Consider the following 14765-nt stretch of genomic DNA (forward strand, 5'->3'; position numbering starts at 1 on the left):
CGGGGGCGCGGGGCCCCCCCCCCCCGCCGCTACCGGGTGCGCTGAGGCAGCTTCCGGTGAGGCCTATCCGGGTCACCTGTACCTCCTACCTGGCCCTGCGCTCTCGGTGTTGGCCTCAGCTGGCTGGGTTCGTCCTGTGGGGACTGGAGTAAGTGCGAGGACGGCTGAGAGGGGAGGCTTTGGCCAGATTGGAGCGGGCGGCGTTGTTCCTTTCCAGCCCTAAAGGAAAAGAGGGGTGTGTGGGGAAGTGCCTTCCCCGCCGCTTTCCCTCCCGGCCCCACCGCCTGACTTTGGGGGAACCCTGCCCTCCCCTGCCTGAGCTCGGGGCCGGCTTCTGGGACCTTCTGCTCACCTCGCATCCTCTTTCAGGGCTCAAGGAAGGCTTTCAAAAGGGCTGTTGCGAGTGGGAACACGGGGCTCTCCATTGCAGCTGTTGTAAGCTTGCTTCCCCTTGTGTCTCTGCGTGTCCCGTCACTATTTCAAGGACTCCTGAGAGCACTGGGAATCTACAGACTGAAAACAGTGTGGGCCTCTTTTCCAGCTATAACTGTCGATAACAGTGTAGCGGCCCATTTCCCCTTGATAGCGAAGCTGTGTTACGCTAATAGTATTTGCTTTCTGCCAAGTGCTCTTTCTTGAGGGGGTCTTGCTGCTCAAGGGATGAGGTCCTGTCTTTTTCATCAGGGGAGTGTGATCCTCATGATCCCTTTCTCTCAGAAGGGGAAAAGCAGTTCTACAGTAATCAAGAAAATTGTGCTAGCAGTACTAAATTTATCTGCTAGATCAGGGAATGAATGCGATAGTAATGAAATGAAGCCTGGCCTGGTGGATGCAGCCGAAGCGCAGGAGCAGCCTGCAAAGCAGGAATTGGGTGACAGTACCTCATCTTCAGCATGCTTTACTTGTATACTGGCTGGGTCTTGTCATTCTTGACTGTGTATTTTTGTCTTTGTAGATATAACAGGAATAGAAAATCATTGTTTTAGTAATCTTGAGTGATATAATGCTATATTGTGCAGTGTGACTCGCTGCATATTATAATAAAAATATTCAACTAATTGTCCTGTAACTATGTTCATGTTTGTTGTATGAATATGACCTTAAATAATTGCCAAGCGGTGAAAATGTCCTGTTGCGCTTTACTTGATCATTTATTTTAGCCAGAAACAAAACTGTAGAAATTACTTGATATTCAAGTTGGTGCTTTAGCCAGTAGGACTAACACCTTCTTAACTTGCTTTAATAAGTATGAAATCAGGTATGATGTAGTTTTATCAGATACTCCTAAAAAGTAGCAGGTGAGCACTCATTTTGCTGATGTGAGGGATGTTGAATTATTGGCAGAAAGTGGTCATGTAAAAAGACAGTTAAATCAGTATGAATCTTATTTATCAAAGGTTTATTATTATTAGTTAGGTTCAGGGAAAGTAAATGCAATCTACATAATGTAAAAACATTTTAAAATAAGTAGACATAACCTCCTCCCCCTTTTGCTATTTTACTGTTTACAAATCTTCCTAGGTATGTGTCTAAATTATTTCCCTCCCATGCTAATAAGTAATACTGAAAAACTAGTGCATCATTTTGAAGACTGAAATTTAAGAGGCTGTGACCAATTTTTATAAGATTTAGCTAAACTTGGTTTATTACAAAATGAAGGTGTCTGGTTAAATTTCTTGGAAACATGTGAAAGTAAGGGTTCATTCTCAGTGTGCCTACTGACAACCTTAAGGATAGCAGCGTTGAATGATACTTCAATATCCTGATCTGGAAGATGTTAACCATTTTACTGAAAGCTAGAAACAGAGTCCTTGGTTCAGAGTTCCCTAGGTTTTTGAAATGGTGTTCATCAACTGTTATTTCTCATTTCACTGAATGAACGATCTTCAGAGTATTCTAAGCTGTTATTATCAAAAGTATTTATAAATTGTATATGACAGATAATACCAGGGATGTAAAAGTTCTGCTGAAGTGACATGAATGATATCTTCAGGTAACACCAACCAGTTTAGGTGTGGAGCTGAATCCTTTTTAATGCTAAAACTTTGTATAATCTTACAGAAAACACCCATGACTTGAGCAAACAAAGAGCTGGTTGGTTTGTAAGCGTTTGTCTCCAAAGCCAAACAGAACAATACTATGTAACTGAGAAACCCAAAATGTCTGGGTTTAGTCAAATTAGACAGTGAATGAAGTGCAAAAGTAAATGTTACACATGGTGAGTGATACAGTGGCTTTATAGGAATTTGCAGATCTGTTTGCCCTTCCGTCCGCTGTTAGCACGTGTTCTGTTTGCATGGTCATGCTGCCGCCTTGTGGATATTATTTGAGTGTTTGCAGCAACTGCGTGTTTCGTACTGTCGAAAGCTCTGTGTTGGTGGTGAAGGAGCTTAATGATTAGCAATGTAGATGGTCACATGCAATTTTTCATCTTCAGGGTTGGCATACAAGAATTTGCATTTTGCTTTAAGAAGTCATTTTTCTGAGCAATATGTGAATTCATGTTTTGTGTTTTGGGGTTCTTTTTGCTGTTGACTTTAGAAACTTTTGAAAAAAAAATATTACTTCTGTGTGCAACTTTTTAAATAAAAAAATTAGCAAAACTTGGGTTAAGAAGTAGTCTTCTAACATGTTTTAATGAGATGGGGAAAAAAGCATCTTAGGAAAACAATTATCTTAAGTTTAAACCTTTCTTTCATTATTGTCTCCCAAACATGGAAATAGTAAGCATTAAGCTAATCAGCGAGACTAAAGCTACCTAATTTAGTTTTCCTTCTGCATCAGCGAACTGTTTAGCTCATATTTATGGGAGATTCTGAGAAAAGAAGAAAGGAACTTCCCTGGGTTGCTGACATGCTGATCTCATGCTTCATTTTCAAAAGTAGGAATGTACCAAACCCCTTCTTTCTCCACACAGCTAGGTCCTTTTACTGCTATTTGCCATAAGGAGGTCAGGAGGAGAAACTAGCATGTGGAGAGAAACAAGCACTTTGTCCTGGATTTTGGTGTCTTAACAGGAGTGTGATTGAAATGCATACAGTGTTCTTGCCTGCTCTTTTGGGACAGCCTTTTGGTTTCTGCCTACTTGCTAGGTATCTGCAGTTTTATTGTGAATTCCATAATACATGTAGGTTCCTTTTGCAGATTAATGTTAAATATTTAATGTATTGAACATGTGTATAGATCAGCTTTTAAATTACGGATGAGCATCGCTTCATGACAACTTACATGTTGATTGCTGTTAGGAAATCTTTAGCAATTTGATATGCTTAGTGTCCAGGATTGCTTATGCACGGAATTATTTTATGAGTATTATTTTTCCAAACAAAAATATTAGCATTGGAAATTCATTATCATTGTCAGAGAATTTCTAAGTTTAGGCTTTTTTTTTTTTTTGTGTGTGTGTGTGTAACCTGGTTTGTGGTGGAAACCATAAAGGTAGAACATCCTCTGATAGTGTAGATTTAGAAATTGGTTAAGGAAGTTGAAATATCAGTCGTCTTTATGCATGTCTTTTACCTTCAGAGGCTAATAGTTTATAGAAATTTGCAATTAGTTCTTAAGGGATTTCAATCAAATCCCTTAGATATGTATGTAGTGTAATTTTTAACAAGGAAGGAAAAAACTGCAGAATTCAGAAATCTCATATAAAACACATTAAAGGGCAGACCATTTTTGTGCAACCTAGTGAAATATGTCAGTGCCTTTATGTAAAGAGTTCATCTAAATACTTCTCTCCAAATGCTCACTTCAGATATTAATGTTTGCTTAGTATTTTGCAGTCCATTTTCCTCCTAAAGCAATTCCTGTATTTTCTTAATATTGTTATTCTACTTTACTGCTAGTATTTCTTTTACAGCAATTGCATGTTTGTCTTGACATTCTTTATCCAGCGTTTCTGTTAGTAGTTTTCTCAGAGCAATTTATATTGCTTATTCCCAATTTATTTCTGCCATTTTCACCGCCAGTGTTTTTTCATGCTTAGATTCCTTATGACCTACCACCTATATAAATTTCTGTCCACATGGACTTAAATTCTGGGAAGATGGCAACTTGCTATCTTTATTTTTAGATTAGAACATTATTTAAAAGAAACTGAGGAAACCAATAGCTCATCCTGTCCTTTTTTCATACATGTTTTTGTTACTTTTGAAACTCTATCAGAGTCATTCCCCTCCAGCAAAAATATTTTAGTCTTCTCTGACCATTTATAGATCACTGTCTAATCTGACACTCCTAAACATAAATACAGTATTGAGCACTGATAACACTGTTCAGTCATGAACTTCAAAAGTACTTAAAGGCTCCAGTTAAGCCTTCCATGACCACTGTAAGATGTTTTGTTACTTTAATCCGTTGTAGCATACATGAGCTAAGTACCATATCTTGGTAATTGAACTTGAAAGATTTTAGTATTGAATGCTATTTGAAAATGAATTTCAGGAGTATTGATCTATGAACTGGTATGACAGTTAGCACCTCTGATTTGTAGCATCTGTCCTGCAAGACGTGCCATTAGAAAATTTGAGTCATTAGAAGGCTTTTAATTGGTGAATACACTGGCTTTTAATTGGTGAAATCTGGCATTGGTAGTTTTTATCCACTTTATCTAAGTTTGTAAACAATGGCAGTGATTACTAATCTTAGTTTAGAAAGAATGAATCTTTCCTTGAAATGCTCCCTTTGACTTTGTGGGCTGTGCTGATGTACATGCTACCTATTTCACTAGAGCGTTAGTCTTGCTTTCTCCTGAGACACCCAGCTCAGATGACAGGTTTAGGAAGAGCAGTCGGAGGCTGAATGATGGAGAGATTTAATAATCAGCTGGGCTCACACATGTTAAAGTAATGCGCAGTCATTGAGCAGGTCACCCTCTCAAGGGAATGCTAACTCTAGTGCTATCATAAAGATGTACTGATAAATTTAAAACATATTGACTTTGTGTGGCATGCAATCAAAAGCTGGTGGCAATAACACAGCAGGGTTCTTAATCACTTTGCTGTTACAGTCATGCTCCTGCTGTCATATTTCTAAAGGTTCATTTGTTAATTTGTTGAATAGAATGCTTAAGTAACTTGTACGGTTTCCAACTTCTTCTCCGCTAAGAGTATATGTAGTGTAATATTAGAGTTCCAGATAGTAAGGGGGAGATTTTTGAAAGAAATTACTATGTGTGTTTCCAACACTATGTGGAACATATTGTCATGGGTCTCAAGAGGCTTTTAAATCTATTTGGATTTTTAAAATTTTGTTTGCTTGTGGGAATGTAACTCTTGTTAAGCTGAACACATGACAGGAAATATTGGGTAAATTAGTGTACAAGCCTCTTCAAGCCAAATATGTTACTTGAGCATTCTAGGAATAGCGGTCTGGATTATAGCTGCCACCACTGCAGCTGGATTTTGGGACTTTACAATTGTAAAATCTGATCACTGGCTAGTAGTATTCAGCTTGTCTATTTAGCTTGAGTGTTAAAACAGTTGATGGCTACTTAGTACAAGTTGTGGTGGTATGTGCCTGATGTATTGCAGCTACAAAGGTAATCTCTTTGAGAGGAGAGGGAATGACAAAATACTAAGTAAACAAACGCAAAAAGGTCTTTCTTTAATTCAGTGGCAGTATGGGTCATACAAGTAGAATTTTGTTAAAGTGAGCCCATTTGTCCTGGTATGAACTGGGCTTTTCTTCTTCTTCACTCCCTGGTAAAGTAATCATCCACAACAAAGTTGTGATCTTATTTCAGCCACTATCATATGATGCTTTCATCTTTTTCAACAAAAGATCTTGAAAATTACTTCTGGGAATATTTTTTTTTTAATGGGGGGTAATAAAAAAATTTATTTCTAGAATGAAGTTTGCTCCTGTCCCACAGAACCCTTCAGAAAAGGACCTGGGGGTCCTGGTTGACCTGAAGTTGAAACATGATTTAGCAGTGCACCCTTGCGGCAACAAAAGCTAACAGCACACTGCGCTGCATTAGAAGCATAGCTAGCAGGTCAAGGAAAATAATTATTATTCCCCTCTCTTTGGCAGTCTTGGGGCCACATCTGAAATACTGTGTCCATCTTTGGGTCCCACAGGCTACCACAAGTAATAAAAAAATCCGAGTCCAGTAAAGGGGAAACTAAGAGGGTCAGCAGGGTGGAATAGTGAGCATATGCAGCAAGGTTAAAGGAGCTAGGCTGCTTTAGTGTTCAAAAGAGAAGACTCAAGCGAAACCTAAATGTTGTCTTCCACTATCTGAAGGAGTGGGGAATTCATGTAGAAGACAGACCCAAAAGCTTTTCAGAGGAGCACAGTGAAAGGGCAAGAGGCAACAGTGTGAAGTTGTAGGAAGGGACATTTCAATTGGGCATAATTAAAAAAAAAACCATCATCGTTACTGTTTTGATTAAGTACTGTTTTTTAAAGCATCATCAATGCTTTGGATCAGGATTTTTTAAAAAGCGTGTAGATAACTAAAAAAATATGTCAGTTCTCAGAGTGATGTAATGAAATATCACGGTGCTTCCTGTTCTGATCCATCTTTGTAGAAAGTAGAAAGAAAATTAAATGTACTTAGCCTTTTTTAAAGCCAGGAAGAAAAAAACCTGAAGTAGGAAAGTGAAAAGATAATCTGCAGTTCCAGAAAGATTAATGTTACTAGAGAATCCCTGAAAATTTAAATCCCAAATGCACGCTTATGTCCATGACAGCAGAGAATATAAACTTGTAGTTAACTTTTAACATTTGGGCTGTGTAGAAAAACAGACATGCGCTGGTTTGGATTACTTTAACTGTGTAATAAAAACGATATATATTAAGCTGCATTTTGATCTAAAATAAATTTTGTTAAAATTATATTGTGTGATAATATCTTAAGTGACTAACTCAAACTTTTTAGTTATACTTTCATATTTTAATGTTGGCAGGTGGAAGTTTTCTCAGATTCTTGTCCTTGTACTACTAAAATTTAACTAAAGATGCATCCAGACCTGTCTCCTCATCTGCACACCGAAGAATGTAACCTAGTTATCAGTCTGCTCAAGAAATGTCACAAGGAGGTAAGGAGTTTTTAGCAGAGAAAAGAGTGGGTGGGTTGGGGAAATGAGTGTCAGATGAATTAGTGAGAATATTATATGATCATAGAGAGAAAAACCTCCTCTAGGCAGAACAGCCATGAAGAGGTATCTGACAACTGTGTGTAAAATTTTGCCAGTGATTTCATTAAGAAATAAAACATGCCTTAAAATCTCCTGTGCTACAGAGTGACAAGTATGGACCTGTTTTAAGAACTGAAATAATGTCTGCACCTTTTAGTACTGTGTGCCCCTCAAAAAAACAATAATAAAAGCAATGTCAGATGCCCTCTTTTTGTACGCTCACAGCATTTCCATATTCCAGCTGTCCACTGGGCAGATGCTTCAGTCTATTTATAAGCAAATGTGCTGAAGGGGATCCGGCCATGCAGCATGCTTTACATTTTAGTGCTTGGAGAGCCAAGTGCGAATTACTGTTTGACTTCCATCTTCTTAATAGGCACCTACCCAAGGATGTAAAATACCAAACTGTCTTCAGGTTTCTCAAGGCTTTTCATTGCTTCAAGAAGATAGAACTTTTATCTCACTTGTTTAAAAGTCTTTTTTTAATTTGCTCTGTAGTAAATCTTTAGCTGTAGAAGGGTCAGCCTCTGAAATGGAAGCTAAGATACCTGCAGCATTGTTGCAATACTGTTAATTATTTTTCCAGTTTTCTCGTATACTCTAAATAGATGTTCTATACAGATATATTTCTGTATTGGTACATAAAAAGTTCAATTTCATAGTTTCCACTGAGACAAGAATATATTTAAATGTTGAATATGAATGTGAAAACAACGGTTTACACCATTACATGCAATCTTTGATATTTTCACCTCCATGTTCAGATGTGATGTTTATAATTTTTTCATAGTGCAGTTATCCATAATTTCTAACACAGTACATATAATAGCTTTACTGTCTTGAGCAGAACTCTAAATTTTTGTTTGCAAAAGCTGTTATAGAAAGAAAACCAAGACTGATAATACATGAAATGTGAGAGAAGGTGTTTTGCATGAAACATTTTTGCAGATTTTAAAGTAGCTGAACTAACATCAAAAAACTGTTGCAGTACCACACTTTCTTATGATTTCTAAATTACAACAATGAAGGGAGCAGAGTTTTAATACTAAAATTCACTTGCAATGAGTATACTGTATTGGGTTTGTTCAGCAACATTTAATTGGTTTTTGTTGGCACTTGTAGTGCAATATCTTGAAATGTAAGCATGCTGGAATCTGTTGATGCCATCTCATATGTGGTACTTCCCATACCATTGCCTGTCTGTTCCTATGCACTGTCTAAATTTTTTTAAACTTAAGATACAAAGTTCTTGTACAAAACATCCCCAAGCTTTAAAATTGAAAGTTGTATTAAGTGGAAGAGTTATGCTTTTCTTCTGAGTTGTAAAAGTTTAATTTGCCTAAAAAAGCTTTAAGTAATTTGAGAGATTGTAGAGACTTTCTTTTTTTTCTTTTTTTTTTAGTTGACTTTTTAAATTTTATTTTGGAAACAACTTTAATGTTAAAATGTATCTACAAGTGTTCAGTAGCTAGAATTAAGAAGACTTTCCTTGTACATTACAAGGTACAGTAATGTACAAGGTACTACAGTATCAAAAGGATTGCCAAATAAAATGACTATCAGTTAAGAGGAGAATAAAACTTCTATAGGTAATATAAAATTTAAATGTTGTCATTAATTTTTCATAATTCTGAAAACAAAGACAATCAGGAAAGAAAATACATTCAGATTTGTTCTGTTTTTTGGTATATACGTAGTTGAGCTTTCTATGTTTTGACCAGAGAATCCAGAAATACTCATTTACTACTTGAAATTAAAGGTTGACTGTTTGGGTTTTTTTGTTTTATAAAAATGAATGTTAATATACAAGCATCATAAGCTTTTTGTATAATGTAGCCTGTTAGACTACTTTGAGTTGAAGAGGCAACTGGAACTAAAAGGTGTACTTGAATTCCTTGGCAGCAAGTGATTCGAAGGAATCTATTGCCAGTTTGACTTATGAAGGGATTAGGAGCAGCAATAATGTACAGGATTATATTCTCTTGGTTTTGTTTGAAGTTGATCTTTATATGAAGAGGATGTACTTGTGTCAGTCTTGTGCGCAGCTATGAGAGGGTATTTGTGCTAGCAGTCTCAGAACAGAAAGGGTGAAGATGGCTTCTTTCACACTCACTTGAAGCAATACCGTTTCATTCAAAATTCAAGGGGAAAGCACTGAAATACTCTTTTAAAATTGAAGTTACTGAAATCTGAAAATTAGTGATCTTAATCAGTTATCACTGACTACCTGCTGTTTTGTTATAATGCCAAAATAGCCTAAGAACCTCAATGTACAATTTAAATCAATATGAAGAAAAGTATTCTTTTCAACTGGGTGACCTGTGTATACGTTTTCACAAAAGTCAGTTTGATTTACTTTATTCTTAATCTAGAACCTGCCCATTGTATCAAGTTTTGTATCTAGTGAGGAGAGGTTACTGGGATTCCTATTTGATGTCATTATTTTGAATTTTTTTTTTTAACAACTCCACTCTGGTGCCAAGTGCGTGCGTTAAAGGGACTTATTTTTATAGGTGGCAGCTGAAAGAAATGCACATTGTTTTCCAATCATATCACTGTAATAGGTATAATAATTATTTTTGAGGAACTGGTTCTTTTTTCCTCATAATCTGAACCAAAAAGTTGACAGCTTAGGAATCTGCATAAATAAACATAGATTCAACTCACTGAATGCACTAGTAAGAATGGAGTTACCTTGAAATGTGAGCGCTCACCTTGAAATTTAACATGCAGGTATGGGAATAGAGTACAAAATTAAATCTGTATTAGCTAAAACGAAAATGTTGTAAAAGCAAGATCAGTTTGCAGTAAAGTGACCATTTATCACGTGCAACTACTTCAGAGTGTCATCTGGTGCCCTTTATAAAGCAGAGAGGTATAAACAAGCTAATTATAGCACTGCTATAGTTATGTGTTTGTCATAATCTTTATTAACCCACTCTTACTTTCAGTCATGTTCTATTGGCTGAAATCTTATCCACTGTTTAAATTCTTAATAGTGTTCCTGTATTACTTGTATAAATCCATCTAGCTGCTCATAAGCTACAGAAATGTGCATAGGTTTCTCTCTGAAGCACAGAAATTACTTCATTCTCATCTGTTTTCTTCTTCATGGTATTTTTTTTTAATTGATTAGTTGTCTAAAAGAGTGGTGGAATTGTCTCTGTTGATTGTATAGCTCTAAGTAGCTACTAAAACCTCCACTCCTTCGGGTCTTCTGAGTTGTTTGGATGCTCTGCTACCAGATTCTGCTTTGAGATTATGTGGCATGTTGGGAAGCATCACTCTGAAAAAGTAGTCCTTTTAGAAGGTTGCATTCTGAGAGTGATTTGAAGCTTGATAATATGAAATTGCTTCAGGAAATCCTGGCTAAGAGGACAGATTTTTATGGTGAATATCATCAGGTTAGCTGGGGAGTGCCTTTGTGAGAACAATGCTTGCAGTTTTTCAGAAACTAAGTAACACTTAACTATGTATAAGGCTCACAGTTGAGCTCTATCATAAAGATGGTAAATGCATTTTATTTATTAACCTCAAGAGCTGGAGAAACTTAATCCCCCATTTTTTATACTAGTTCTAACATTTCAGTCATTTAAGCCTAGTGCCTGCACCCTTTGGACTGACAACACATTCTTCGTGTGGTTGGGATGATGTAGTGTCAAGTCCTTTCCCTCTCTGGGTCATAAAGAAATAATGAAAACTGAAGCACAGAGGACGTTGCCTCCAGGATGCCTGTAGACCTCCCTACATCTTTCTATATCACAACAGGAGTTCAGAATATTTACTTAATTTTGTACATCATTCACGCTAGTGTGAGTGAAAGTTGTAAGACTGATTCCTAGATCAATAAAATATATGTTCTACATTTAGACATCATAGCTTCTGCTTAGATATCCTTTTTTAGTCTGGTTACACAACACGGTGAGTACCTTCAACTTTCAGCAAGGCAGGAGTGGCTCAAATGAGTTTCAGGAGTAGCTCTAACTTCTAGCTACTCAGTTAACAAGTTATAAAGCATCATTTTTCACAAAAAGAGAAAAGGAAAAGACGACCAGAATATGTTGCAAAATGCAAGTGACTTCTAAGAAATTTAGAGCTTCAGAGGAAGAAACCTTTGAATTGTAAATTTTTTTTTCTCTCCCTAACTTATCAGCACAACATTTTGAAATTTTTTGGCCATTGCAATGATATTGACCGTGAGATGCGGAAGTGCTTAAAGAAAGAGGTAAGAAATAAATTTACTATGAGTTAAATGGTTAATAAATAAACAAAAAGTCCATTGGGTAGAAATAGCGTTGCTTTTTACTAAGTAGTACAAATCAATAAATAGGCCTTGAAATGTAAGCATGTTCTGGAGTGAGCAATTGAGACCAAATTTAAATTTTTTTGATAAATTTTTAAGGTAAAATCTGGCTTTAACAAACAGCATGGTCTATTTTTGGATATAGAAAAATAAGCAAACACATTTTAACCAAACAAATATTGCAAATAGGAACTGACACTTCACAGGTTGCTTCTGATCTTTTTCTTAAATTTTTTGGTAGTAGTGGTGTTTGCACAGAATAGAATATAAAGCAGTAACGGTCACTTCTGGATGAGTAATGTGTTACTGAAGTCAGTTATGCTGACTGAAAGTACTTGATGAGTTGCTGAGTTAGGCCCTAAATGAAAATATTGCTGCTTATGACCTGCTTATTGCCATACTACATCTGCAAGTTTGAAGGAATGGAAGACTCCAGGAGTTTAAGTAGATTAACTAGCTAATGGGCATATTTTCAGAAGAGTATCAGCTAGTTTTTATATTTGTGGTTGTCGTCCCTACAGGAGAGAACACACAAATGAACTTTTCACACACTGTTTAACTTGAAATTGTACTTACTAATTTTGACATAAATTTCACAATTGTGTCCTAAAAGGGAAGCTTTTAAGTGCATGATAGCCAAGACAGTTTGGGCCCCTTCTTTTCCCTTTGTCAGTCTATGGGAATTTCCCTCACCCACTGTAAAAACTGTAGCACAGATCTGGAAAATAATGAAGTAAAGCTTCTTTCCATGTAATCTTGTTTTCCTTTGTTCCATTGAAGCCTTTACATTAAACAGTGTTCTTGATGGCTATACGTGTCTGCCTTCTTAAAGTATGGCTACATTGATATGCCACTACTAAGAAGCCCCTGAAAGACTGTTCGCAAGTATAGAATAGATACAGATGTAGCTTTTAAAGATCCATTGTTCTTATTCTACATAAAACCATGGATGAGTTTTTTAAAAATTAAATATTGGCATGGGAAAAAGTTAAGCATTCTGTAAATGTTAAGTAACGTTTTGGGCCATTATTTCAGTTATAAACCAATCAGTATAATGAGTGAAAAACTGCAAATCCTTTCTAAAATCAATCTGCTTAGTAGTTTATTGCATTATATAGAGAACTGAGTATTTGTGGGTTACTTGGGTTTTATTCTTGATACCAGTTATTGAAAAATTGAACAAATATATGTTCTAACTTAAGGCCAAGAATAATTTGCTTCTCATGAAATATATACCAAATCATGCATTGATTTTTAATTTTTCATTTCTTTTAGCCATGAAAAGGTTTCCTTTTTGGCTGCAATGAAAGAAGGTTAGGCTCTTCAATCTTCAGGCTTTTGCTAGTGCAGGGGCATACCTGAAAGTATGGTCGTCTTACACATGTATCTGAACTGTGAACTTTTACTCTGGAGTCCTGTCTCTTGTTGCATTTCTGTGTTGAACCATAAAACCCCCCAAAACGCCTTACCCTCATTCAACCAAAATTTGCCTTTGTTCCTTTCATCTTGGTATACTACTTTATCTGTGCGTATAATTAATGACCAGGATCAAAAATAGACCAAGTCTGTGACGACAAATTCATGTTTCAGAAGGCAGACACACTTAGATTAATCAGTATTGTTTAAAAGGAAAGAAGCCTGACCTGTGCTCTAGAATAGCACCGATGCAACTTTTTTCCTAGTTCCTCTGTGAAGTGTAGCTGTCATATATAAGATGGCTGTATAATTAAGTTCCTCCATAAGATTAACTGAATCTTCTTTATTAGAATGTTCTAATACGCTTTAGCTTAATAACTTCAAACTTAGAAGCATGTATTTTAATCAAATAAATGTTAATTTCAAAGTTAAAATGGACCAATATATAGATATTAACAAGAACTGCATTTCTAATGCATCAGTCAAAGATACTGTTTCTGTTCCTGAGTAATAAACGCTCTCTACACTTTTAAATGCGACTTATCTGTTTAATGGTAACAGCTGATCTTTTAATTTCCTTATCTGTCTTCCAGTATGAAGAAAACAGGGCCAGGAACCAGGAGATACGACGGAAGCTAATTAATGCTCACAAAGACTCGGAGAAGTGAGCTGTACTATAGTTGGACAGCTGCATCTCAACAGGGACACTCAGTTGAAAGTTGACAGAATACTACTTTCCCATCACCAGTGCTCAGTCTGTGGTTTGTGAAATGGTGAAAAAATAAATGCACCTAAAACATATTCCCAGGAAGGCAAACAATGTGGAAAAAAATTAAAAAATAAATGATCATTCACAATTTAACTTCATTTTTGACTTCTAAAAGAAAACTATTATGGCAAGTCTTTGTTCTGGCATAGTTATGTTGCTGTAAAGTAATGAGGAATCGGTGCCTGTGGATTATTATGTATTCAAGGCTACTATATTCCCTGCCTTATGTTGAGTTGCATTTATGTCTTTGTGTTTAGTGGTTTTTCTTTCACCGTGTATTTTTTTTTTATTCTTGCAAAACACGGAATGACTTTTCCATCACTCTTCGTAGTGTTGTGACACCACTGCTTAAATGAAGTATCAAAAAGGAATTTTAAACACACGTGGCTTGAAATTGGAAATTGCCTATCAAGTAATAATTGGAGTTTTAGTATTTTTATTGGAGCTAAAATGATGAAACTACTATCTTCCACTGAGAAGATTAAAAATCCTTCTTGGCAACCATACATACAGTGTGGACTGTTGTAAGACAATTTGTTCATCATACCCAAAGCAAGCACAGCGTTAGAAATTAGAGTGGAACATTTCCAGGGATTTACAAAGCATTGCCTTGATTTTTGTTGAGTACAATCAATGCATGCGGAGTGATTTTTTTTGGAAGAGGAGTGCTGCCAAAAACACAAGCTAAATAGTTCTTCCACATACTCTGGTACAAAGGTGAAGTCAAGTTATGACTATTGCTGTGGCAAGAAAACCCACACTGAAGTGAAAGAAGGTGTAACTTGCCTTTCAGTTAGGCAACTCAACTAGTATTATGTTAATCCAGTTGCCTCATTAGCTTACAAGAGCTGTTTATTTGCTATCAAACTGCAGAAAGTCCTGAACAAATCTCTGAATTCGGAAGATTTGATATTAAACCATATGTTGGTTTGTGCAGCGATGGAGCTGTTTCTCTGACTGTCTGTTGGATTCATCTTATTTTTAAATAACTGTTCTGTTCTGCCTAGCAATAAAAGACTATTTAAAAAAAAATATACAGTCTTGAAACCTTTTGAAGAAACAGTGCCTATTCTACAATGAAGTCTACTGTTTGTTCTAAGAACCATTGTTGACACTCAATCTTGAAATAAGTACA

At 36.3% G+C, this 14765-nt stretch overlaps 1 protein-coding gene across 1 annotated transcript; it reads left to right on the forward strand.

Moving 5' to 3' along the window:
• The first annotated feature begins 6962 nt into the window (after positions 1–6962).
• CMC2 (C-x(9)-C motif containing 2) lies at positions 6963–13529 on the forward strand. Its single transcript, XM_009890386.1, has 3 exons — positions 6963–7043; positions 11296–11367; positions 13455–13529. The coding sequence occupies exons 1-3, from the start codon at positions 6963–6965 to the stop codon at positions 13527–13529; spliced, it is 228 nt and encodes a 75-aa protein (XP_009888688.1).
• The last annotated feature ends 1236 nt before the right edge of the window (positions 13530–14765 follow it).

Source organism: Charadrius vociferus, unplaced genomic scaffold, assembly GCF_000708025.1.
Source record: "Charadrius vociferus isolate BGI_N301 unplaced genomic scaffold, ASM70802v2 scaffold498, whole genome shotgun sequence".
Lineage (NCBI taxonomy): Eukaryota > Metazoa > Chordata > Aves > Charadriiformes > Charadriidae > Charadrius > Charadrius vociferus.

Bases quoted from the DNA above. Each gene is read 5' to 3' on its own strand.
- CMC2 (XM_009890386.1), top strand. From the start codon at position 6,963: ATGCATCCAGACCTGTCTCCTCATCTGCACACCGAAGAATGTAACCTA. The intron at 7,044-11,295 runs GTAAGGAGTTTT...CTAACTTATCAG, and splicing joins TCAAGAAATGTCACAAGGAG to CACAACATTTTGAAATTTTT. The intron at 11,368-13,454 runs GTAAGAAATAAA...TCTGTCTTCCAG, and splicing joins GGAAGTGCTTAAAGAAAGAG to TATGAAGAAAACAGGGCCAG.